This window comes from Pleuronectes platessa, chromosome 17, assembly GCF_947347685.1.
Source record: "Pleuronectes platessa chromosome 17, fPlePla1.1, whole genome shotgun sequence".
In the NCBI taxonomy this organism is placed as follows: domain Eukaryota; kingdom Metazoa; phylum Chordata; class Actinopteri; order Pleuronectiformes; family Pleuronectidae; genus Pleuronectes; species Pleuronectes platessa.
The window spans coordinates 15,916,394-15,943,210 of record NC_070642.1 but is presented as its reverse complement, the minus strand read 5'-3'; the positions used below and the strand labels follow the sequence as shown (position 1 = coordinate 15,943,210).

Here is a 26,817-nt window from a genome sequence, read left to right as displayed (position 1 = left end):
ATGCCAACTTAAGTAAAGCACTGCAGCTTATGGTTCTTCACCGTGAGGGGGGGGGGAGGCACGGAGAGAGGCGAGCGATTCAGCGGGGGGTCTGTCTTTCCATTTCGAGCTGAGAAAGGAGAGGAGACTGTGATATTTTCAGGTGGCACCTTCAGGAATTAAAGGAAATACAAACTACAAAACTCCAAGGCCGAAACTCTATCTTTTACGTATCAGCACCACAGATGTAGCTGATTGTTTTCACATCAAGCTCCATGCATCCATTGTCTACTCCATTTATCCCTTGAGGGTCGCAGGTGGAGAACATGCAAACTCCACAATTTGAACTGGGAACCTTGTTGTTGTGACGCTCTACTGCTCACCGCAATCTTTCATTAAGATCCATACAGTACCAATAGAATTCGCTAAAATGTAAAAATGTGACTTTTCACAAAACCTTTAGAAAAGTGATTAAAAAACAGTTCTTGGATCTGCACCTTTAACTGGATCAGCGCTCAAATTGAGTTGAGCCAGAGTTCTTCTCTGGCTCACGCTCCATCCCTCCAACAATGCTTGTTGTGTAATCCATCTTACAAACTAGGATGGTACTGGGAAAAAGGCGCCATGTATTGCATCAAGCTGCACCAGATTTCACACACTTAGATATCAGTTCCCTAAATATGGCTGTTTTTAATCAAGATCCATTAATAATTCCCTAGAAAATCAAGGAAAATGGTGAAAAAAGTTATATCTTACACTTTAACACTTATGTCTCATTTCTCCATTAAGTGTAGTGGGAATCTGTCCATTAGTTTCTGCATAATCCTACTAACAAACATGCAAACCAACAAATAGACAGACGGGTGAAAACATACTAAAAAATGTTGTTGAACCACATATTTGCCACGATAAGCTCACACGAGCCCCTCTTGTGCTACTGGCTGCAACATGTCCAGCTTTCAGGAAACGTGTTTGAATACAGATGTGGTGTGTACATACTATCTCTTCTTCATCCTCAATCCCAGGACCCTGCAGAGGGAGTACGAGCAGCTGAAAGAGCAGCATGGCCAGCGAGGGGCCCCCGCCGGCAGCCCCTGGGAGTCGGATGGCTCCTCTGCCCATCCCGAGGAGGCCGATCTGCTCGCAGAGGCCAAGCTACTGCGACAGCACAAGGGCCGCCTGGAGGGCCGCATGCACATCCTGGAGGAACACAACAAGCAGCTGGAGTCTCAGCTCCACCGCCTCCGACAGCTACTGCACCAGGTGACATGACACTTCCACTGACAGTTAGTGGCAGAGAGGAGCCACAGATGGATTTTCATTGACTCGTACGTTGTCATTCCTCGGACGTTAAAAAAAAAAAGCACCCGGGTTTCTCTGGCTGTTGTGGGTTTCTCCTTGACAGCTGTGAAATGGAGAGTGGCTGAAATTGGACTCAAAAGTTCAGCGGTGACAGAAAACAACCCAGACAAGGACTTCAAACCTCAAGGGGGGCGATCACAGAGACATAAAGGATTGTGATCAGCTGTAGAAGGAGGGCGTCATGAGGGAGCTTTCAAAACAACAAGAAGGGAGGGAGCGGATATGTGGATTCGAAATGGCACCAATGTGTGTGAAAATTAAAAAGTCGAGATGAACAGCAAAAATAGAATTGATGATTATCACTTATTGGCACACTTACACCACCGAGCCCATCTTTGTGTCTTAGCTACATGCAGTTTTAGATAAATACCTATAATTAATGATTTTACCATGAATAAATTAAAGTTTTTGCAACCCAGTGGCTTTGCAGATACACAACAGTGATTTAAAATGTATCTCTGCCATAAGTTAGTTTGTCCTCATTAGACTTGTTCTTGTATAGCATCAGGCCAGTGATCCCAGTTCTCTCTCACACACACACACAGACACACACACACACACACACACACAGACACACACTCAGCAGCTGGCAGCGCTGTTTCAGTACAACTCGTTAAATATATTGCAAATGCAGAATAGCAATAAATTAAAGGGATTCATTCGGTCTTTTAAATATGTCATCAACATAAACTTGTCCGCTTATTATCACAGACTTTCCATCAGCCCAAACCGGATAACCCAGCCGTTTTCATCTTCAGCCTTTTGTGCCTTTCGAATAACAAAACGTGCTCATCAACGCTCAGATTAGATCCTAATCAAATCATTAACATTCCACCGAGAAGCGCGGCATCCATCTCCGGCTCCTCCATCCATAACTCTCAGATGTGTGTTTGTGTGCAGCCTAATTGCTCACTGAGGGTGGATTTGCTCGTGCACGGTAGAAAATTGCACAACCTCCCAAAACCAAACAACCGGCGATCCCGACGAATCAGCCTGAGTAAACACCGGAGCCGGTACTGGCTCTCTCTGGTAGACGTGGGGCTGGAGGCACAGTCGTAACTCACAACAACTATCGCCAGAGGAAGGCGGCTGAAGTGACTCGGCAGATTTGTAATGGATGAAGTGCAACTTTCTTTTATTATTATTGTGTTTCCTTTTTTTCTCTTTTGGAGGGAGGTGCATTTTTTATGTCTTTATTTGATAGCGGCAATCGGACAGACAGGAAATGAGAGAGACAGAGTGTGGGGGGGTGGCAGTAAACAGTCCGAGCAGCCAGCAGTGAAACAGGGGACCTGCTGCTCGGGATGTGTTTGCACCCATAAAGCATGCCCCCTGTCCAGTCAGCCATCAGGTCGCCCCAGTCACTGCAGATCAACCTGGTGCTTTGGACTGGTCTCCCAGTGCAGCTGCTCTCAGAGCTGCACTGAACTCCAGGTAATCTCCTGATAATATCCAGAGGGGCTGAAACGTGCCAGACGCAGAGTGGAAACTCTGAACTCCTGAGTGAGCCCATGTGAGGAGACAGCAGGATGATTGTTGATGTTTTTATCATGCAATGGTTGTAAAACTAATACAAAAAAAAAGAATATCCAATATCTTACAAGTACAACATGCTGACGGAAATGTCAACTTGGAAAAACGATTTATCGCTTTCCCGAAATATTTGATTTGTTTGCCTCCTGCACTCAGCCATCACCCTTCACCTGAATCTCCTGTTGTTGTGAACACTTCATACTCTGAGAATCTCCTGCTGAGTTCTTCATAGGTTAAAGGCAAAGTCTGAAAGTGGTTCAGATGTTTTCAGGAGTTCATGTCTGAAAAAGGCTCAAGCTTGAGTTCTTAGGACTCTGAAGACTATTTCTAAAATGCAGCTAAAAGCATCAGTTCAGACAGACATTTAGGAAACCTGTATTTTATGATGAATGTCTCCTCTTTCATATTTGATCCGGTGCCTCGTGTGTTTTGTCTCTTCGATCTTATCCCTTCTACAGCGAAAACTACTTTGTGTGAAAGCTTCTTTGCAAAATGAAATTGTCTCACTTATTTACCTACACTCTAAATAACAACCTCCGTTGTCTGACATTTGAATCCGGCCCCCAGAGTCCTGACGACACGTCAACATGTCTTTCCGTCAACCGCAGCGTTATTGCCAAGCTGCAGAGCAATAACCCCGGCCAGCCTGATGGCACACATTAAAACCCACCCCCCCGAAAGGCTCGCCACAGCCCTGAACCCTGCTATTCTGAGACGAGCCTCCAGACGCTGGCTGCGCTCCGGAGACGTCTCCAGCATGTTAGCCTTTACTGGCGCTGGGGGGCACCAGGAGATGAAGGAGGAGGAAGAGGAGGGGGGGGGGGGGGCGCATTGATTTGGTTTCTTGCAGTGGAAAAAAATAAAGGGAAGAGGCAACGTGGGATTCTGCAGCAAATGTCAGCGGATCTCAAGTGTTTGCTTCGGTGCAGCAGAGCGTGTTTTCAAACATTGATCAGCTGTCTGCAATGCTTCAGCTACACAAAAAAAGACTCATGTAAAATTGATTGTTTCAAAATTGGAGTAACTGGTGTGGTTCTGTTTTTCTGTCTCGTTTTATCAGAACTTTCTGATCAGGCGTGACTTGAGTCTGAGGTCGTTATTCTGTGTGTATTTTTCATCAGTTTATTTTTAGGTCTGAGCTGAGGTCAGTCTGAGGCTGCAGAGCAGGGACGGCACAGGGGGAACAGCGGAAAGCACTTTGAACCAAATGAACAGTGATACAATCCGACCCCTTAAACAAACCCTGATTATCAGTTGTGTATTTCAGACAATTGAAGGACGTCTGGTTTCACTCTCTGCAACATCAGTGCTCGCTGCACAGATCAGCCTCAGGTGCAGATAAAAGTCTCAGCTGCAGGTTTTTAGAAAGACAAATCTACATCTTCCATACTTTAATATGGACATAAGATTATTTGTTCTACCTTCAGCCAGTCTTAATTTGTAGTTTCCAAGTCATCAGTCGTGTTTGTTGGTTTTATCCACGGCTGCACTCACTAAAAAATAACTCAGGGTTTTCTCCACAACACTATAAATCCAGGGAAATGCTTGTTTGAGTGTGATTCATGCTGTAGCAGGTGAACCTCAGCTCGGGACATTGGCAGAGACATGTTTCTGAGAAATGTTGCTGTAGACACGACAGCCTCGTCGCAGCGCCCCCTGGTATTTCCCCGTCTCCGCCTGCCACAGTGACGCACGGCTGATTTTTGAAGTTGTCAAGCGGACGCCAGGCGGAATAATTATGTTGAGCTGACGGATTTTTTCTTGTTTCTCTCTCTGTCTTTCAGCCGGAGGTGGACGCAAGGGTAAACGGAGTGTCCTCTCCCGCCGGACAAGACCGAGGGCCCCTGACGGAGAACTCAGGTGAGACTCTCAAACCTCAGGGACACACAAACACTCAGCATTGATCTTGACAGAAGAAGTTCTGTGCTTTGAATTCAGTAAAGCATCAAGCAGGTGCACTGACAGTTTGACTCTCACACTGTTTCTCTGCAAATAGAAACTTGTTGCTCACTGTGGCCACTTATCAACGTTTTTCTGTGGTAACTTAAACTCACTGTCACCTTAACCCTGTGTGTGTGTCTGTGTGTGTGTGTGTTCAGATGAGCTGCTGGATTCCCACAACAGCAGCTCTGACCTGGCAGATGTAATGGAGCAGATTAACAACTCCTTCCCAGCATGCAGTCGTAAGTTTTCCCGCTCCTCCTCCTCCTCCTCCTCTTCCTCCTCCTCCTCCTCCTCCTCCTCCTCCTCCTCCTCTCCTCCTCCTCCTCCTCCTCCTCCTCCTCCTCCTCCTCTCCCCCACCGTGGCTCCCCGGCCTCTGAGGGCAGATTTGTGTTTCGCCACAAGGTCGCTTGTCAGCAGTAAAATATAGCACGTTGCTCCGACTGTTAATAACTCATCCCTCACAGGGTAAATTCACAAGTGGCGTGTAAGATGTGAGATTTAAGTTTGTATCCTCTTTAAACAGCGTTATAAGGAATCGTTTAGTTTCCACCAAATGTAAACACATTAGACTCTATTGTAGTTAGAAATAACTTAAAAGCTGCAATGATTGATTCAATCAACAACAACTGTCTATTCATCTTTGGGACTCATTTTTTACACAGCGACTTCTGAAAAGACAAAAGTGACACTGTGTTGATTTGAAGCAAGAGACCGAAAAACCCGGAGATAATTAGTTCCCGTCCTAATATGACGAAGACGAGCAGAAAGTCTTCAGTTGAAAAACAGGAACTAGAAAAAGTTTAGCATTTTTGCTTGAAACGGGCACAAAGCAGATTGATCAGTAATCAAAGTCTATTCGTTTTCTGTCAATTTATGACTATTATTGATCAAATAACAAACTCTTTTAGAACAAATGAAAGTTTAAAGCTTTAATCTTACACTTAACATATTATAATTCATAATAATAAACAGGAATTTGTAGAAGTAGCGTGTGAACAATGCATCTACTGCATGAAAGTCCCCAGTTTGTGCACAGCCCGTCACATATCAAATAAAAGACTTCACATTTCATCGCTCATCTACATAGATCATTTTACAGATGTCTGTTTTATTCCTTTTGTATTTAAATGAATTCAGTTCATCAGTTGTCTACTTTGTTTATCTTTGTCGTTACTTTTCATCTCTGACGCTCGTCAGGCAGCGATGAGAACGATGTGGCAGCGATAGATGAAACAGAAACGGAGAAACGGAGAAACGTTCCCGATGAAATCAACATCATTTACATTTCAACTAGACTCGTCCTCCGTCTTTTGATTGTCTCCTTCACTTCCTCTCGCTCCTCGTGTCAATCCCTCTCTCTTCTCTTTCTCGTCTTTCTCAGTCTCACGCACTCGCCCGCTCTGCCTCCCACTGTCAGTCAGCTTTGTTTGTAGATGCTGTGTGGCGTGTGTGTGTGTGTGTGTGTGTGTGTGTGTGTGTGTGTGTGTGCGTGTGCGTGATATGTATAAATAAATGGCATCTTGAACATCTGAGCCCTCTCCCTCTCATCTGTAGTCATGAATTGTACAGGTCTGTTCTACTCTGATATTCAGGCTGCTCTCTACGAACCTGTGTGCTGTGTTCAGGCTCCTCTGCATCGGCACTTTGTGTTTTTGATTCTCTGATAATTAATTTTCTCAACCACGGATTTCAAACAGAGCCCTGAGGTTTTTTCTTTTATTAATTAATAGTTTTTATATTATCAGAAGAAGAAAAAACTCAGACCCTCATTACTCTTCATAGCAGAGTTTGATGGAATATCCACCTCTGGGGAAGTTGAGTAAAATAAATACAATGATTTAAAAAAGTGACTCAGAGCCTTTCATTTTTTGGGGTTTAAATTAAAACTCCTATGAGGGCTTGAGTTCAAAATCCATTTAAATCGGGCCGACACTCCAACGAGTGTTTGGTTACAGCAGCGCTCGGAGGCAGGGCGGCACGGTGGCACAGCGGCACGGCGGCGACCGAGCAGCACGATGCAGCCGAACGTAGACGGAACCCTGAGGCTGATCATTTAGCTCCGACTCATGAAAACAGATAGAGCTGAGGTTCAAGTGTTTAACTGCTCCATTGTCTCTTTGTCTCATCTCCCACAGCCTCAAGTCTCCCCTCAAGACCACAGGTGAGACCCAGCTCCTCTGCATAACCCAGTGAAGTGAATCTGTCCCAGGAATCAATACCTATTGACTGCTGCTCATATTTCCCCCTTTGATTTTTCACTTCCTTCTCCTTCGATGATCATTATGCTCCAGTTTACTGCTTCCAGTATTTTACATCTCTGAACTTAATCTCAGTCAGAGCAAGTTAGGTTGAGGCTGAATAGCTTTAAATGCGTGTTTTTCATTTCTGAGAAGCCAGTTATGTTTTCATCCTCATTCGCACTCATCCCCCCCTCCTCCTCCTCCTCCTCCTCCTCCTCCTCACCAAGCTCCTAATGGACTGTAACAGACGTGAGGCACTGACGTGTATTCACCACCTCTCCGAAGCCATTACTCTGTCTGAGCTTGTGATGTTAACAGACAGTGACGAGGCAGGTTTATCTTTCGCTCTTTGTGTACCAACGTTCTGTGGATCCTCTGGAACCCAAACACACTATCGTACTTCAGTGTGTGTACGATTTAGGAGGATTAATCGGCAGAAATGCAACAAAATATTTATTATTTTCCTTTTCATTACTGTAGAATCACCTAAAACCAAGAATCGATGTATTTCCATTACTTTAGAATGAGCCCTTCAGCTTCTCCTCTGTATATAAAGATGGATGACAGAACAAAAGTGAAGGCAGATCGTCTAGATCACCCCCTGGTGGCTGGCTGCAGTACAGGGCGTAAATCCTGCCTCTTCCATGTTAATGACAATAAACAATAAAGTAAAAGTACATACACACAAATACATTTTTCATCTCTCTAGGTTTAAGTGTTCATGGTTATATACTTTATATACTGTGGTTCTTTTAGTTGTTTCGAAGAGGAGGATGACATTGGTTGCAATATGCGACTTCACCACTAGATGCCACTATATCCTGGAGACTTGGCTTTTAATCTGTTTGACTTTATTTTGATCCAACATGACGATTGTGTCTTTGTGTTCTGTTTTACAGGTGATGTGAGGACCACACAGGATGACGTGCGTTTGTGAATGCACACGTGTGTTTGTGTGTGTGTGTGTGTGTGTGTGCGTGAGAGTGTGTGTCTGTGTGTGTGTGCGTGAGAGTGTGTGTCTGTGTGTGTGTTTGTAGTGAGTGCTGGAGGAGACAGGAACATTCCCAAACAAACAACGTCCCTCCCCCCCCCAAGACCCTGAATCCCAAAGACGCACAGGACCGGACAACTTAACTACTTTTACCACCTTGTCTTGTACTATGCAAATTGTACATTTTATGAACTGTAGATTGTACCTGAATTAGGTTCGGCATTTGTCAGTGATTTGTTTTTCGATAAGCAGAAGAGTATATGGCACAGGGCTGTGTACATTGAAACCTGCTTCTTGTTTTTCAGAGGGGGGGTTTGGGGGGTTTTGTGTTTTGTTCTTGTTAAGTTTTGCTTTCACTGGGAATCAAACTGTTACATGTTTTTATGTCATTCCACCGCTTGGAACCCTCCAGCCCCCGAGTCGCCATTAGCCACAGATTTTATTCCATATTTGGGAGCACACACACACAGTCACTGAGTCATAACGCTCAGTGGCTGAGAGGAGGATTTTTAAGGCTTTATTTTAAAGATCCATCTCGTAGCATGCTTGATATCGAGTTCCCCTTTAAAGTGTCGATATGCCGAGAGAGTTTGTGTTGACTGCGATTTGTTAATGTAAAGTTTATCCCTTCTGTGCCTATACAGTTTGTCCGTTCCACGTGTGGAAGACGAGATGAGAGTTGAGGAATTTAAAGTGGGACTGTGTACAAAGAGAGAGAGAGAGAGACCTTTTTTGGAAAATGTAGATTTAAATCTAAAGTCGTTCTGAATCCGGGTTCGTTCCGAGGCCCGTCGTCATCCTGTAGAATAGTTCCTTTTTTTAAATAAAGATATACGTTGAGAAATCAGAGGAAAGCCATGATTGCCTTGCTACCTCAGACTCATAGACACAGTTTTGTTTTGTGTGGTTCGTTGTTTTTAAAAACAGTCGCGATCACATTCACAGAAACATGAACAACCCGGTTTAGCGCCCCAACGCTTTTAGCTCACTGTATCTGTGTACACTGCAACGAGGAGGTACCAAGTTTGAAGTTCTTACTGTATCACCATGAGTCTGTGGCCTGCTGAAGCGAAGCCGCCCGCGACCACGAGCACCACTCTACCTGTTGTTGGTTTTTCCACTGGCCTTCTAGCACTGGTCCCTCACCGCGGCGTGTTGTTGTGCTATATGCTATCCTGTAAAACTTGTGAGACTGAACAACACTACTTTAACCTCCTCTGGCTGTAGACTGATGAGGATGATGATGATGATGATGATGATGATGGTGGTGGTGGTGGTAGTTTTTAATGATGATTACAATCATGATGAACCCAACCGTGGCAGAACTGTGTCGTTTCTCCTGAGGTATGTAAAATAGATTGACCACACTACATGTAATATGGCTATGTTGTTTTATTCTAAATAAAATTTTTATAACAAGTACGGTTTCCCCCCTTCAGCTGTTTTTTATTTATTTGACTCGTACACACACAAACACAAACACACACACACACTGAGCAGAGCTGCTTGCCTCCTGACTTTAGAAGCAGCGTATACCCCCCCCCCCCCCCTCGGTTTGAGGAATGTAAACTCCATTAGGGCCAACTCCTCAGCGTCGCCCGGCCAGGAGCGGAACATTATTATTTATCAAAAGAGCTCGTGCAGTGAGAGGTTGGATCATTATTACATGTTTGCTATCAGCGCGCTGAGCTGCACCTGAAAACCCAAATGAATGATGAAGGGTAATTATCCTCTTCTCTTTTCACTCCACTCTCCTTCAAACCATAACAAATACCTGCTTTCGTTCAAGCAGAATCACTCGCAGTGACGTAGCCCTGATTATTTAAAGATTAAAGGTATTTACCTCGGTCGTGGCTGCGTCGCCTGTTTGAGGTTTTAAATCAAATCTGACAGCGCGCGGTTCTTCACAGAGTAAAATCTGCTCATTATAGCAACCAGTCAGATTAACATGTCTTAAGACTCCAGTTGATAGACCACACCAATATAACATTTAACTTCTCCTTCCCAAGTTTTAACTTCCATTCTTTTTTCATGCCTCTACACTTTAAAGGTTTTCTCTCCGTCCCATTCTTTTGAAAATGATATTTCAAGAACTCATCGAGGGAATTTCTTCAAACTTGGTCCAAACTTTTATTATTGATTCGAGGATGACCTCATTGGATTTTCTGTTGGTCAACGGTCAAGGTCGGTGTTTCCTCCTTCCCTTGTGAACGCGATATCTCAGGAACACCTTGAGGGAATATTTAAAAAATTTGGCACGAACGTTTTTTTGGACTCACAGATGAACTGATTCAATTTTGATGGTCAAAGATCAAAGCCAAGGTGACAACAATAGTGAATTTCATTATATCTGTTACAAATATTCACTTGGACTAAACAATGACATGATTAGAATTTGGAAGTCAAAGATTGAGATCAGCTGTACCTCACAAACTCCTTTTAGCCTTGTGATCATGTTAACTTAACAACATTCCTTCAAATTTGGACACAAATCACTTTGACTCACTGGTTAACTGATTACATTTAGCAGGTCCAGGTCACGGTGGACTCACAAAACATCTTTTTGTCCTCTTGAGCATATCTCAACTCACCTGAAGGGAATTTCCTCCTATTTTGACTAGATGGTACTAAAAGATGAGTCTGGAATAAGAACGTAGTTAATGAGAAAGTCCGATTTGTACGACTTCCTCCTCTTTACCACGGCTCAGTAGGAACATGATCCCTGACGTATCAATCCCCAGATCCATTACCATCGCCTTGTGCTTTGGCAAAGTAACTCAGAGAGTAATTCAAGGAGACGACTTCTCCACGCAGGATGGGTTTTCTCCTAATAGAACTGCCCATCATCTCTGGTCCAGGCCCCAGCCATTTTCATAACACGCTTCAATAATGCAACAGTGGCCGAACGGTGCTGCACCCTAATTGAATCCGGGGCCACTGCATGTTCTCTTAACTCTTTACAGTCGGTGTGCTCACAAACCTCCGGGATCCCAGAGGTGTTTTAATTCGTTTACCACTCGCTGCCAATTACCACAACGTCTGTGATGCACAGCAGGACTCAGCTTGTTTGTGAAAAGTCAAGAAGATTGGAAGTAACAAAGTAGCTCACACAGGGGAGCTGGTCTTAACTGGCTCCCGCTGCAAACACGGGCTTTATTATTAATATTTATATGACAATTAGGCTGCATGTAAAGGCGGATTGGGGTTAATTATTGTAACTTGCTCATGTGAAACTTGGTCCAAACCCGATTGCTCGAGACCCAAAGCCTTTCAGTCCCGGTCCACATCAGCCTGTCAGGCTCCGGTGAAGCTCCTCTCCTCGAGCCGCCCGCTACGCTGAGCAGCCATTAGCATTCTGCAGCACAACTCAGAACTCGGCTCGTGTAATGGATGTTTTGTTAATGATATGATAACAGCGTTAGTGGAATCCTCTGGTCCGTCCTAATGGAGGTCAGAGGTCGGGCCCGGCTGCAGATCAGCGCTTGGAGCTGGTGGATTCTCATCGACGTGGAAAACTGAGCCTCTGGGAACATTAGCCGACAGAATCCTGCCAGACTTCATCAGACCGCCGGACTAAAGGCCGACTGCCAAAGCTGCCACCAGGGGGCGGTGATGGTCATTACTTACATGATTAAAATGGATGGAGACGAGTGGTACATTTTCATTGAGGCAAACAAAAATGACTTTAATTAAGCTTTGCAGTGCATTTTGCTATTTAGCGGAGGGAAAAGTATAAAATGATGCTATCTCAAGGTCAGTTTGGTGACTATTCTGGAGCTTTAACTGTATCACATGAACCTCTACAGCTGACGGAGCTGTGAGGTCATCATTTCTGTTCACCAGAGACACTCTCTGAGGTTCAAATTCTGTCTCTGAAACTTTATTCTTCACCTTAAAAGTAACAGTTACCAGCATGAACCCAGTACAAGCTCCTCTCAGAGCTGCCAGTCTTCCTCCCCCACTTCATCTTCAAACATTTCTCTTTTCAATTTCTCAAAAATTCAACAGTAAACTCTTCTGAAGCTCGACACACAGACAGTGGGGGTCACCATGAGCAAGAGTGAGGGGAAATATCTTTGTCACCTCAAAAAGGGTTTGTTTTTAACCTAAAATGTTATAAGAGCAGATTATACTATAAAGTAGCTACTTTTTCTTTATTTTCATAAAAAAACATATGTATAACAATTGATTTCATTACACTTGTTAAGCGTCTTGCGTAAAAATCAAATAAATGGTCCAATATAAATTCCGTTTGTGTTGGGCCTTTTTTACCAAGGATCTTTACCGTAAGACCTTTAATAGACGCTCACCCGCTGCTGTTTCACCTGTTCACAACCTACCCGGATGATGTCAAGAACTGGAATCATCCACTGTTCCTCACGTGCTCTGCAGAAGTTCACATTTCCCAAGTCGAGAAGTCGCTATTCCGACTTCTTTGTGTTTATGTGCTTTCAAATCAGAAAGTAGAAAAAACACGGATGCTGTAAACGAACTGTGTTTAGAGCGTTAACACAAAGGATCGGGTGGGACAGACTAAGTTATAATTTAAAATGAACAAATGTTAATCGATTACATCTGTATTGGCCATGAAGTCTGGTGTTCGATGCTTGTGGGACAAGAACGTGCAGCTTGCAAGTGACAAAAGTAACATTTGACAAGTTGACATCTGAAGCTGCTGTTGAGAGCAGATTGTACTCCAAGTTCTTTCTCTGTCTTGAGGTAAACTATGCAGCAAGTTCTCTTCAATCATTTCCCATATATCGATCTATTCGCAGCGGCCACTTTCCAAATCAACATGAACCACCGCACATTGATTTTCCTGTTATTTTAATATATTAAAATATGTATCTTATTTCACTGTGGAGCTGTGTATGAGGCATTGATCCACTCAGCCTCATGTACTTCTCTTTCTCTCCCTCACAAACACATGGATAATGGAGACGAAGGGGGACACCCCCCCCCCCCTCCTCTCCAACAAGATGCTGTGGGACAGCCAGTGAGCTGAAGAGGCAGCAGGTGAGATACACGGCAAACGTCAATAAAGTGCTGTGTTTTTCTTTTCAGTAATTCATTTGTCCCGAAATACTCGGCCATTAAAGTACTCCCAGTGTGGCACCTTATATACGATAGCTGCCCCCCCCTGAGGATTAGATACTGTGCAAAAACATTGTTGTTGTGCACAGGCCTCTCACAGGAGAACAGATAATATCTAATCAATTTCATTTCCTTGTCCTGTTTTCCCCTGTTCCCCTCCGAGCATCACCATCTGGGATCGGCTAATTATTCTCTTTGGTGTGAGGACAGACTCCGGTGATTCCTCCAGGCTTTGGCCGCATGGCTTCAGCTGTCCACGACCAGTCTAACCACTTTCCTCGTGGGACGGTGCTGATACGGAACGTTTATTTTCTTTCTGTGCACATTCCTTATTCATGCAGCTAAACTCGCTGCCTCGATGCAGATCCGTTCGACAGCTGCCCCCTTTGATCGGAGGCTTGGCAGGCGGCAGCGGCAGAGCCGGTGCTGCTGGAACTGGGCGACTTGGCGGGAAGCTGTCCCTGGCACCGGGCGGGGATGGGGAACAGATGTTGACGAGGGCGGAGGCAGGACACTGTAGGACATTTTTGGGATATGGGCTGCAGGCCGGACCCCTGAGAGATGGAGTCAGGGAAAGGGAAGAGGGGATAAGTACAAGGCAAGCTGGCCTGGAGGGGACAAGCTGAAACAGATCAGAAGGAGAGCCAGATTTTCTTTCCTTATTTGTGTCATGTCAGCAGTTGAATCTCTGCCCTGCTGACACAGTAGTCGTCTATGTAAATGTCCCAATTTAACACAAACTCCAGTCAGAGTCGTGTCCTCCGGAAGCGTCCGGCTGTAACAGCCCCCCCCCCCCCCCCCCCCCCCCCCGCTGTACTTTCCTGCTGAAGTTTATTGTCCTCGGTGCACTTTACGTCTCAAGAATGTGCTGAGTGCACATGTTGAGTTAGCATTAGCACCATGTTAGCTCTCTCTTTGACGATTCATTCTCAAGCAGCTAATTGCGCCGGTCCTTCTCGTGGCAGGGCATCGACCTCAGGCTTTTCACTTTGGACGCTTCAGGGAATTTTTCTGGGCATTTGTCCGATATCAGCATTTTGTCTTGTGAGCTTTTAAAGAAAAACAAACAGATGTGTCAAGTGGACGTTCTTATATCACTTTTATGTGCTGCTCGGACTTAGTGCGGCACAGAGCAACAGGGACTTTTCAAATTGTTGCTCCTTTAACTTTAGATAATTAGTTTTTATTGATATTTTGTAAAATGTCTCATTCATTCTCCTATATGTTCATACTTCAAGTAGGCGGCCATTTTCAAAAGGTCATATGTTAACTATTATTATAGCTATTCAGAGAGTATCTAGATCTCTTTAATGTTCATACATTTTGTTTTGTTGCAGCCTTTTTGCTAAATTTGCTTAAATATGTTTTTAATATCCTTAAAATCTTGTGAATTTTAGAAAATTTATTGAAAAAAGAAATTAAATTGGAAACAGTTTGCATTCTGTAGGCAACAAAGCGCTGATTGCATGAACATGATTGACCATCAGTTCACCGACGCTCAGTTCACAGGAGTTCACACATTAAATCCTCTCCACTTTTAATTGTGCTCTGTGTTCTTCCGTAAGGTCCTGCTAAATGATGTTGTTGCTGGTGTAACAGTAATTAGCTTTAATCTGTGACTCAGACCTTGATATTTATGAAGGTGTGGGAACCCTGTGTATAATCAGAGGTAGCTCAGCTCCCTGTTCAGCCATCTCCTGTTTCTGCTCCGACTCAACATCAGGGCGATGAGTGGAGGATAATTACAGCTCAGTGTCTATGAATAACTGCATTAGTTACACTTTCATAATGGGCTCACAACAGAAAGGACTTAATCAAACAGATGCATGAAATGTAGAATCTAGAGTTATTAGAGGACAAGGGGAACTCCAGGGTTCGATGTTAAGAATTCAAAGCAGAACCAAACATCGACTCATCTCAAGCTGAGGTCACGTTTTCACCTTCAGGGTCGACTCAGAGCCGGCCCCTAGGCGCTGAACCCAAGGTCATGAGGTGAAGACGAGTCAGGTCAAGTGACATCTTCACCTTTGTGTGGACAGGGAAGTGATGGGATCGATTTGAAATTCAGAGATCGCACATTTTGGCTTTAAACCACGATCAGTAAACAAAGATCACAAGCATAAACAATACCTCAGAGCCTATTATATGAAATATGAAGAAAAGCATGTGAGCTTTATCGCAATTCAGGACCAACACTGTTAGTTGAAAGATGCTAATGATTAACAATACCCTAAAGTACAGGCCTGTAGTTTAGTATAATAAACATTCATGTTCATAATTACATACATACTTTTAAAATGATATGTGGGCAGCAGAGACGTACCCATCCATGGTCATTAGGTGGCGCTGTGCCCTTAGCGAACGTTTACTTTACATTGTAACTTGGTCATTTTGTATCTACTAACATGACGCAGTTTTCTATCAAAGCTTATTCAGAACATTTATGGGTGAAAAGGCCAGTTCTGAAAACCATGAGGGGTCTGAATTTTATTGTGAATTAGATTTCCTATTGTTCTTTGTGGCAGAGTGGGTAGAAAGAAGCCTCATATGACACAAGGGATATTCTTAACTGCAATGTAGTGGGATCTCTGTATCAAAGGGAGCTTCAGACTGGGAAACAAGATGTTCTGGTCTTATTAAACCAACATCGATCTGTTTGGCCTCGTTTCTGAAGGAAGCTGGGAACTGCTAATCGTCTGCCTAATACCACCAGTGAAGCATGGGTAGCAGCATCAGATGGAGAGAATTTTTTCCTGGGAGAAAAAGAGTGGTCATGGTAGATGGAAGCAGAACAGAGCTACGTGCAGAGATGATGTTAGTGAAAATCTACCCGACAGCATTCAGGACCTCAGACTGATCTTCCAACAGGATGGTGACTCTCAGAGAAACAGCCAAGATGTCGCAGGGGAAACTGGGAGTGGCCCGGACTTGAACCCAGTTGAAGACGACTGCAGAGACCTGACAACGTCTGATTCCATTTGACCTGACACAGCTTCTGCAGAGAAGAATGACAGGTATGTGCAGCTCGTTGCATCATACAGTTCTGAGTTAAGGGTCTAAATTCGTATTTCATTTTGACGTTTCACTTTTTCCATTTTTTATTAATTAATAAATACAAAATTCAGTTTTTCAGATTTGTCATAAGGGGATATTGAGTAAAGATCAATAAAGGAAAAATGCTAACATGACAAAAATCTCTATAATAATTCCAGAAATGTCTTTGTGTCTGTGGCTCGCATATCTCAAACGTCTCCAGTTCAGGGAGTCGAGCTTCACTAAACTTTAACAGGTGAACAGTTCTTTGTGCAGCAGCAGCAGTGGTGAAGCTCTTTATTTGCCTCAGCTTCATTAGTGCAGGTCACTTTAACAGCTTGAGAAAGAAATCTGCAACCAACGTTCAAACAGCCCAAATAAACACTGCCCGAGGGTGAAGACAGTGAAGAGGTCTGAACTCTTTCTGATTCTCCCCTCGAACAGATGTGTGGAGTTCAACTCTCCTTCTCTCTGAAGCCCAAATGATTTTAACAAGCTTTTTAAGACGATTGAATGTGGCGCACTTGATAATTGTGTGTAACAGCCTCCGCCAGGTGGCCTGGTCAGGGCCAAGGACTAATGAAGTGAGACAAAGTGAAATGGGTGTGTTTGAGATGGGAGCCGTGGGAGGTGTGCAGGTAATCATTCAGTATCTTCCCAGTTTCATTACAGCATGGACCATTAGCTTCAGGCAGGTGGTTGGCATTCCTGCTCGCAGTATTTAGAGGCCTGCTGCCGCGACGCCGGCACCAACCAATCAGAACACAGATGTAAACACAGCAGAAGAGCTTCTAATGGAGTTTGACGGGCGTTTTGTCTCGGCTTTAGAGAGATTTGCTGAAATATATATGCGGGAAATAGAAAATGGACTTTTATTGTTTAAAAATAATTACTAATCACAGTCCCCAAATCCATTTTGTCCAATTGATAGCAGTTTGATTTACACATCACCCTGTACAGTTTGTGAGAGTTGGCGAAGTAGAGGCAAAGTATCCCAGGTTTGTTTTTCTCAACCCTCTTCCCAACAAACCATCAGCCGGAGGCGAATCCTCTCACCTTCCTGTCTGACCGGTTGTGGTTTGATGTCGACGCACCACAACACTTTGCCAGAATCCTGCAGGTGGAGAAAGAGAAGCGATGAATAATTTAAAGATCGCCCTCGGTCATGGTGCCGGGCGTTTGCCACATCACCAGCATGTTGATGAGAGTTCGATGCTGAAATGCAGAATCCACGATACAGAAGAGCCGGTGGAATCTGAGAGGAGGCGTTGAAAAGGAGAAAATGTCAGCGTGAGCTTTGTGGTCCATGTTCTGAAAGTGAAGGTTGAGAGGGTGCAGGGAGATTACAACAAAAAGCTTCTGGAACTGCAGGGGGCTCTGATCACTGCTGCATAATGATAATTAGTTTGCTATGCAGATGCTTTTCTGATGTTCGAATGCGGCTGAACTCCTGACATGCAAATGGGCTCGCAGGTGTTTTTTGTAAAAATGCCACGAAACAAAAGCGCTTGAAACTCCGGCGTTACACAATCTGCTTCATGAATATACAAACCAAACACACACTTGCTGGCAGCAAACCCAGCGATGATTACACTTCTCTGCCAGACAGGTTCGGTTGAAAGCTCTGAATTAGCCCGAGGTTGTGTATTTGAAATGACGTCTGTCTCCTTTAATGGTTCTTTGTAGTAAACCCACGTTGTGAAGTGTGTTAATGAAGCGTCTGAACGTGATGCAGCTTTATCACGAGTGCTGCAGAGAAAATGAGCAGGAAAACAGATGAGAAACGCAGATAATACAAACAGACGGGAGATAAAGGTTTTTTTCCGGAGCGATGATTTATATTTCTGTCGTTCCATTATTTTGTGTCGATTGACCCGACGTGGGGGGGGGGGGGGGGGGGGGGCACAGCACAGCAGCCACAACTCAGCTGCCATAGTGAGTGTAGAGAACAGGATGTATAGATGCAGTAAGAGCATTAGGCCCTTTTCAGAACTATTTTTACATGTGACAGGAGGATGTTAGACGTACGGCGGCGGCACGGTTTCAATCCTCGATCACACTGATTTAAATACACATGGTTATCATGAGGTGTCTAGAGATTCCCACCCTGAATAAAAAGAGCAGCTAACTTTACGCTACCACCTGAGAAACAAGGGAGAAGATGTCAGGGAATAGTTAGCTGGAGTTTGGTATGAGAGAGGTTTGATACAGTTGTTGTGTGTTTGTGTGTGTGTTTGTGTGTGTGTGTGTGTGTGTGTGTGTGTGTGTGTGTGTGTGTGTGTGTGTGTGTGTGTGTGTGTGTGTGTGTGTGTGTGTGTGTGTGTGTGTGTGTTTGTGTGTTTGTGTGTGTGTGAGAGATTTAAAACCTCAAAGCAACAATATTGTTTATTTCAACTGATGGACTCAAAGCTTCTCGCTGAGCTAAAGTAGCAATGACGCATATAAGCAGAAATAATAAAGTAGACAAAGCAAAGAGAAGAAGTAGGAGTATCGAGCTGTCAGCTGGTGGCAGCCACTTCAGATTCAGTCCATCTTTATGAGTTCTGCTGTGAATAACTGAATATTGAATCACTTGTCATTCATCTCCCTGCTCCGTGATACAGTAGGAGAGCTCAGACCCAGACGCTTGTTTGCTCCCTTTTCAGAATAACTAATTGTTCCAATAATCCGCCAGGTGAGGAGTGCACCAGATATCCACCGCTGGCGTCTGTTATTTGCATTTCTTAAATTGGCGTTTCCAGGTTAAGAAGTGATCCTGTGATCCTGTGCATTCAGAGGCGCTGAAACGTGCACATGGGAGACGTGTTCCCCTCGAGACTTTCTGCCAGAGAGCGTGGAGGTCAGGGGAGGTGGTGAGGTGTCATGGTGGCAGTTTCAATTGATAACTTCCTGTGGGTTAATCCAGCGTCTGCAGACGGACTCGCTACACATCGGTGACATGAGATGTGAGAATGAGCAAAGTGAAGAGGAGCATCAGAGATTTCTAAACAGTGTCTTTGGCAGCGGTGAAGCAACTCAGCTCAGAGCACAGCTCTTTTGAAAAATGATGGTATAAGAATAGAAATGGTAAAAAAGAACAGAAAAGACCTGAAGTGAAAGTAAGATCTAGAAAGTCTAGAAAATATGATGTTTACTACAGAAGCTTTAATTCAGGAGAATTTGAATGTACCCCAATTTTATTGTTTGAATTATGTTATATTGTGTGTTTGGATTGTCTGTGCATGCATCCGCACAAACATTCGCTGGGTCTCGAGGGTTAACTGTTTAGAGTTTGGTGTTCAAAGGTCAAGGTCACGGTGACCTCATATGATTGAGGAACTGCTCTGGTTGGTGGGGATGGTAATTATAGTTTTTATTAATATCTAGATTCAGTTTGAGTTTAGTTAGGTTTATACAACGTTTCCCTTTCCTTTCTTCTAGAAGAACATTCTGGGAGAAATTCTCAAGCCTCCATGTTAGATGACAGTTGAGTTAGAACTCCATCAACATTCTAACATCTGTCCATCTTCAATTTTTCATTTAGGTATTTGTCGTTTCTTTCAATCTGTATTGTGTCTCACCTCCATCCACTGTTGCCCTATGTTCCCTAGTTACCTTAACCTTGCATAGTTTAATGACCTACATAATATTATTCTCATTTCACTATTATACTAAACATAAACATAAATTACTAGTTAGGATCATCAATGCATTTGTTATCAACTGCAGCAAACCACTATTGTACAGCCATAGTTCTGCCCTGAGACGTGGGGGGGAGAATACCAATTGTTTATTTTGTTTTCTCATTCTCGTGATAAAATGAGAATCTGTCTGTAATCTCAGTCCATATTTCATTTCCTCACCCCCCCCCCCCCCCCCATGTGTCTATTCCATTATTCATGCATGACTAGAGATGCCAGGGAAAGTCTTGCCCCACTTTTCCTCCGTTCCTCCCGTCTGCAAACATGTTGTCTAAAAGCAGAAGCCAATCAGGTGGAGCCTTCCCGTCTTAATGAGAATTAACTGGGAATCAAATCCGAACCCGAGGATTGCGGTCGGAAAGCAGGTTAGTCTATTCACAGGCGGCGGCTCGGGATGACACGGCACAACACAACAACTTGTCTGTGTTGCCAAATCCTCAGGTGAACAATAGAGGCTGTGCACTGGCAGCAGCCGAACCGGAGCGGTGAGCCCTGTCTTGTGTGCACACTCTGTTTCCTGCTGACAAGGGACAAGCCAAAGTGCAAAAGTGGAGCAAAACAGCTAAATATAACATAAACCTGTTTACTGCCCAATGATCAGTGGTGCCCCCGGGTGTGGGCATCTACCATATGTCAGGCTGAGCTGGTGCTCATTTGTGTTTTTGCTCATGTAATACGAACAGGGATGCATTTGCTTTGGCTTATGTATATTGTGTGATTTGACACAGGGCTTTGTTTAGCTGCGTGCTCTTGTGGGCCCGGTTGTAGTTTTAGATGTATCACATGTCTATAGCTTTGGAGTTCTGCAAGTTCTACTCTGGGAGACATCTTTCCATTAACTATTGAAAACAACATCTGCTTTGGAGAATTCCTTGTCAGGCTCTGGAACTCGAATCAGGAAAGTGGTTTGAAAAAGCGTTTCCTGCTGCAGCTAATCTGGCTCATGGAATTTTTAACAAATGACAAAAACTGAGGACAAAAGACGTGTCCAAGTTTAAGCCGACAATTTCCTGGACCCAAATTCGGATGGAAGCTTTTTTTTGTCTCTTGTAATGAGCTATAAAAAAACATGGGGTTAGATTCAATTTAACAAATTAGCTGATAGTCTTCAAGCGAGAGTTTTGAAAATGGATTCCTGGGGAGGGCTTTCAGAACGTGATTTCAGCTTTGTAATTAAAATTTCATCGAGTAATGAAGCAAACCAGAGACTAAACGAGCATTAAGGTTAATCATCTGTTCAATAGCTGGAAGGTCGGACTTCACGTACTTCGCCCTGTGTGAGATATTAAGTGTGTGAATGCTGCTAATGTCGGCCGTGCGCTGACATGAAACCAATGGACGAGTTAAGTGTGAGCACTGACAAGCTTTGTCGATTTAAGGTTAATTGTTAATTATCGCAGCTCCTGGAAGAAACGGCAATAAACGAGCAGGAAGGAAACAAAATGGTGTTTGACCTTGAGACGTTGTGAGAGCGACCTTGTGTTGAGACGGAGAGAAAGTGCTCGAGCTATGTGACCTACGTGCACACATGCATACTGCAAGGTCTTAATTCTCCTGCATGATGATTACCATGCAGCCTTTGTTCCTGTGATCAAACCTACCGGAGGGTAAATGATTGCAGGTGAATTACTCGGCCCAGAGAGTCTTATTGGGAATCACGTAATGGGCCATATCAATCCCCTGCAGTAATGAATCTCTCTCTTTCTCTTCTCCCTTTTCGCTTTCCCCCGCCACCCCCGAGCTCGCATCCCTGCTGCTGAAATTCTGTTAATCCCTCTCCCCCGTTTCTCCCACTGTCTCGCACTGATTCCTTCACCTCCCTCATCTTTTTCTGTCATTGCTCCACATCCTCTCTCTCTCTCACTGTCTCTCCCGCTCTGTCCTTCCTGTCTTCATTTTTCTCTTCCGTGTTTGAATAAAACCACTGAGGGGACGTATAGGTTTAAAGTCACAGTTAAAGTACATTTAAAGAGCTTCATGTTATACGGCTGGTGGATGTGCTCTATATCCAATTTTTTTACAGTGTTCATTACTTTACATTTTACCCATCTGTTTCTTAGCAATTTTTTATAAACACCAAATAGAAAAGAAAACATAGGTGAGAGAAGGGGCTGGAGAAAAACCCATATAATTTTTTATGCAGACTAAGGAGCTCATGAAAAACCTCCGGGGAATTGTTTGTACAAATGTCCACATTGATATTCATGGTTGAAGGTCAAAGGTCACGTTGATCTTTCAAAACACAATTTCAATCTCGTGACTGTGAGAACACCTTGAGGGAATTTCTTAAACTAAAGTTCAAACGCTCACTTGGACTCGAAGGTGAACTGTTTAGATTGCAGAGGTTAAAGTTAAAGGTCACAGTGACCTCATGTGAGTCTGGGAACTTATTTTATTTAGAGCTGCACTGGTTGGCGGTGGTTTACAACAGCTGGGCAGTAGTTTTATTTTATGTCTGCTATAAGAACGAGACATTCACGATTGTTTGGACCTGGCAGTGATCTACACCCCACTGAGAGGCTTTCTAGTTTCCTAAAATGAGGATCCAGTTCGCCTCTGTAAACCGACACCTGTAGCCAAAAGCCATTTGAATGTGCATCACACAATGAAAAACGAATCTACAAAGACTGAGCTTCTGGATCATGCTTTGTAATCAGATAATACAAACACAACCCAATGGTTGGTACTGAGCACTGTTACAAGGGAGAGACTTGAATTTGCAGGTTTTTTTACTGTAGCTGTAATTTGTGCTGATTTCCTTTCCGAGCTTTGTTTCATGTCCTCTTGTGATCACACGGTTAAAAGCCTCCATGCATGGAAAACTGTCCCTTGCATTGAAAGGTAACTGATGATGTTCAGAACCTTGATCAGATCTTTGCAGAGAAAGGTTTTGTATTGAGTAAAGGAGGAGCAGTTAGTTTCATTGTATACCAGACAAAAAAGCCGCACCACACACATGTGTTACATTATATACCACAGATTTACCTCTAAATCCTTCAAGCTAATTCTTCCCCTTGATTTTAAAACAAACCCTGGACAAACACACCTGTACCCCCCGGCGAGGCGGACGGCAGTTTCCCTGACAGGCTGGCGGTGTGCGGCCATTATTGATTCAGGCTTATCCCTCCCTCTGTACAGGATTATCTCTGTCGGACACTGTACAAACCACTGTTTACCAGAGACAAGACAATGCATCGGGAAAAGCCCGGTAGAATTCATCAGCATCGGAGCGGCAGCTTTACACTAATCTGTGTTAATCTCGCCGATGACGGGGTCTGCCGGAGCAGGCTGCCGTGGTGACACCTCACGTTTCAGGATGGAGGGGGTCGATGGTGTCGGAGGAGACGACCTGCTGAGTGCAGATACTGATTTCATGCCAGGTTACACTTGTTCCAATATTCTACTGATCACATTCTGGCCCTGAAGTGCGAAAAATAAATAAAGAGTAAGAAACCTCACTGATAACACACACACACACATACGTCGCACACAGACACACACACATACGTCACACATATTTTTGGCATGTGTGGTACCTCTCTCGACAGCCACTACAAAGATGCCAAATTTTCTGATCTTCCTCCAAGGGATTTACACTTTGGAGACCTTTCCCCCACGTGTGTACTTGATGAACTGTTTGTGTATGTGAAAACCTGCACTCCCCCCCACTGTGCTACTGTGCTGTTTTTGTTTTCCAGGCATGTTGTGCAGTCACACGGGACTAAGCCCAGTGCGAGGCGGTGTACTGGGAGGCTGGGAGCTTGCTGTTTGTATCAAAAACTGTCTCATGCTAATGTGATGAGCTGAGGTTTTCAGCGGGAAGAGATGAATTGACGTCAGACACCTCTGCTCCCCTCACGTGGCTCATTCCTCCAACACAAGGATGTCTGCCAGCTAATTAGATGCTAGTGTTACTTTCTTTGTGGGTGTGGATGTATTCCACATGTGCACGTGTGTGTTTGTGTGTGAGTGTGTGTGTATGGAGTGTTGAGGGCCTTGGAAAATACTTGATGTTTTCCCCCCCGCAGCTTCATTTCCTTACCGAATAAATCTGTTGTCTTGTTTGTGTGCTGAGCACCGAGGTCCATTTTGTCGTATTAATACCACATTGCTTTGCTCTAATCATGTTGAAGATGAGCTTCAGCTGAATTAGCACCTCCTCTGTTTGCACAGGAAAGGAATTGATTTTTTTCTGTTTGTTCGTTTTGTGATTTGGAAGAGAACATTGATCCAATGTCTCGGCAAATTTTGGCATTGAGATTGGGATGTGAGCCGGTGTAATTAGGTGCCCCCTCACTGGGTTTACTTCTCGTGACCTGATGCTGCAATTTTTGGTTTCTATTAATACAGGAAAATATAAGACCACAGTGTTGATGTGCAGAAGTATCGGTTGCCATGTGTAGTTGATGTTTTTTCTTTTTACAGTCTCATTTTATATGTGTTTAAAATAAATATTTGCAAATGTAACACGTCTGCAAAGTTAGAAAGCCATAAGTAAAAGGATATTCTAATTTCTTCAGTTGTCTGATACAACCACACCATGATTCACTGCATTTGCATAACTCACGGCTAGTCCGGCCCGCTCCCTAACAAAGCCAGGTAGAGTGAAAGTGTAGGTTAACATTTCCCGCCCGCACTGGAAGTGGGTGACCAATCAGAACAGAGAAGAGAACAGGATGTGGGCTTTAAGAGACAGAGGCTGACGAGAGGAGCTGCAGCAGGGGACAGTCTGAGGAAAGTGATTTCTGAACATAAGTGCATGTAAACTCTATCAAGTAATAACCTAGATTGAAATTGGAGCCTTGATATGAGCATAATGACTCCTTTAACAGTTGTAGAATTGCATCGCTTCAAGTTTTTATTTTCCAGGAGAGCATTAAAAAGCCTTTATGAATTCTCCCATTGTTGAATGTGCGAGGCTGTTGCATCCATCCAGGATAGAGATAAGCTAAATGAAATTTGGTGAATCTAACTCTATACATAATGCAGTGGTGAACCCGCTGCTGCAAAATCATCATCGCCGCTGCAGTGTCATAAGTCACAATTACAGAAGTAGAGTCATGTTGCAACACCACCAAGGTGAAGAAGTGACTGTAGCTGCAGCTCGAGGCAGGAGAGAGAGGAGATAAGAAGAAAGTTAGATTTACATAAACAAGTGAGATAAACCGTATCACACATTGATTCTCACACAACTGCTGTTGTGGGACGTTTGCGTTGCATCATTAGAAAATAAGGAAAAAACATTTTTATGCGCACGTCTTTCTCTCTACTTCCCTACCTTAGTTTTTCAATGCAGGTTATTGTGAGGTTTGAAGAGGCCGAGACATTTGGGCTTTCCACACACCGACGTGACCAAATCAATTTCCCATCTTCATATTTACACACACACAGACACACAGACACACAAAGACACAAAAAGACTCAAGGCAGATACATATTGAATGCCCTTTTCTTTGCTTTCCCAAGATTACCTGTCAGGCTCGTCATGGTTGGCTGAGGTGGTCATAGTTTCAATTCTTTCATGGAATTTTGTGTCTGTGAGTGCGTGTGTGTGTACTTGTGCATGTACTAGTGTGTGTACTTGTGTGCATTTTTCTGGCAATCATGACCAGGTGACATTCCTTATCTACATCCTCAGACAAGTACCTCAGAGCTGCCGGGGTTAGAGCCCATGAATAGGTCTGACCACAGTGTGCACTGGTCCGATCATTGTGCACAGCAACAAAGATCTCTTGGGTTTTAGCTGTATGAAAGGCATTCTTTTTTTTGCTATTAATTTCAAAACCAGATCCTCCGAGACAGAGGAGGGTTGAATATTCTGCAAAAGAAAAAATTTGCAGCTTTACTGGCAAATACCAGTTTCAGTTTCCTGAGCTTCATCTCTCAAGAGGAAACCCAGCAGCCAGGAGGGTAAAGATGGGAGGATCTGACTTTGCCCTGGTTTTGCGTTTCCATTGAACGAATGCGATGATGAAACAAAGGACAGGAGAATTAACAGAGCTGCAGCAAAAGTGGGACCATTTTCTGACAGTGTGCAGATAAAAATTTCAACCATCGCATTTGTCTGGATGCATGATGATGATTGTTTGGTCTCCCAGTGGCACAAGTTGTCTGTTAACAATTGAGGTTGGAAATTGCACTTTTTACCCCCAATTGTACCAGTCCCTAGTTGGTCAGTGGAGGTTGGGTAAGTTCATCACTGTCTCTAACATAGAGGAACTCCCATTCACAGTGGCTGCATATTACTGAGACAGGGGCTATCACCAGTTTGACCAGTGGAAATGTGAGTCTGTAGCCCTGAGCAGCCAACAAGTAAAGTAAACATATTTTCTCTACTCGGTCTCGGGAGGAAAGTTCAGTTTCACACCAGTATCACCGAAAACAAGAAATTTAAATGTTAAGCTGAGACTTTTCCAATCAGATGTACAGATGGCAACAATACCTCAGATTAATGATGTGACGTTCATGAAAGATCTTCTTCTTTTGGTGAGACTGAATGGAGCCGAGCTTCTCGGGGCTGTTCCCCTTCACGTGAGCAGTGAGAGGATTTGTGTGTGAACAATGTGCCGTTCCTTTGAAAGGCTCTCAGAACCGAGCTGTAGGGTCTGACCCCCTGTAAGAGAGCTGGTATCCACTATTTCAAATCATCATTTTTCAAGGACCTCAGTATAAGTGTGGAAGTCGGTGGCAGCCATGTAGATTTGAGCCTCAGCCCAGGGCAGTAATTTACCTTAACAATCCAATTACTTTCGTTGGAGAAAGACCAAAATAAACCATTGCCACTTGCGACCAGTTCTCCACGTACGTGAAACTTTTTTGAATTCCCCCGGCTTTCCCTTAATGAACAGTTTATCTGCGAGGAAGCTGGTTCAGGCTGTGTCGATGCCGGGCCGCTGTTTCATTTATTTGAAACAGGATCAATTCAAATTGCATTCATCTTCGGCAGGCATGATAGCAATG

At 43.9% G+C, this 26,817-nt stretch overlaps 1 protein-coding gene across 5 annotated transcripts in view; it reads left to right on the top strand.

Annotated features, from left to right (window-relative positions):
• utrn (utrophin) overlaps positions 1-8,564 on the top strand; it is a 169,993-nt gene extending 161,429 nt beyond the window's left edge. For all 5 annotated transcript variants that reach the window (XM_053445855.1, XM_053445856.1, XM_053445854.1 and 2 more), the window contains 5 exons: positions 1,005-1,242; positions 4,659-4,734; positions 4,974-5,057; positions 6,955-6,980; positions 7,959-8,564. In XM_053445855.1, the coding sequence (XP_053301830.1) occupies positions 1,005-1,242; positions 4,659-4,734; positions 4,974-5,057; positions 6,955-6,980; positions 7,959-7,967 (433 nt within the window). In that variant the 3' untranslated portion in view covers positions 7,968-8,564. The remainder of the gene's footprint in view (positions 1-1,004; positions 1,243-4,658; positions 4,735-4,973; positions 5,058-6,954; positions 6,981-7,958) is intronic.
• The last annotated feature ends 18,253 nt before the right edge of the window (positions 8,565-26,817 follow it).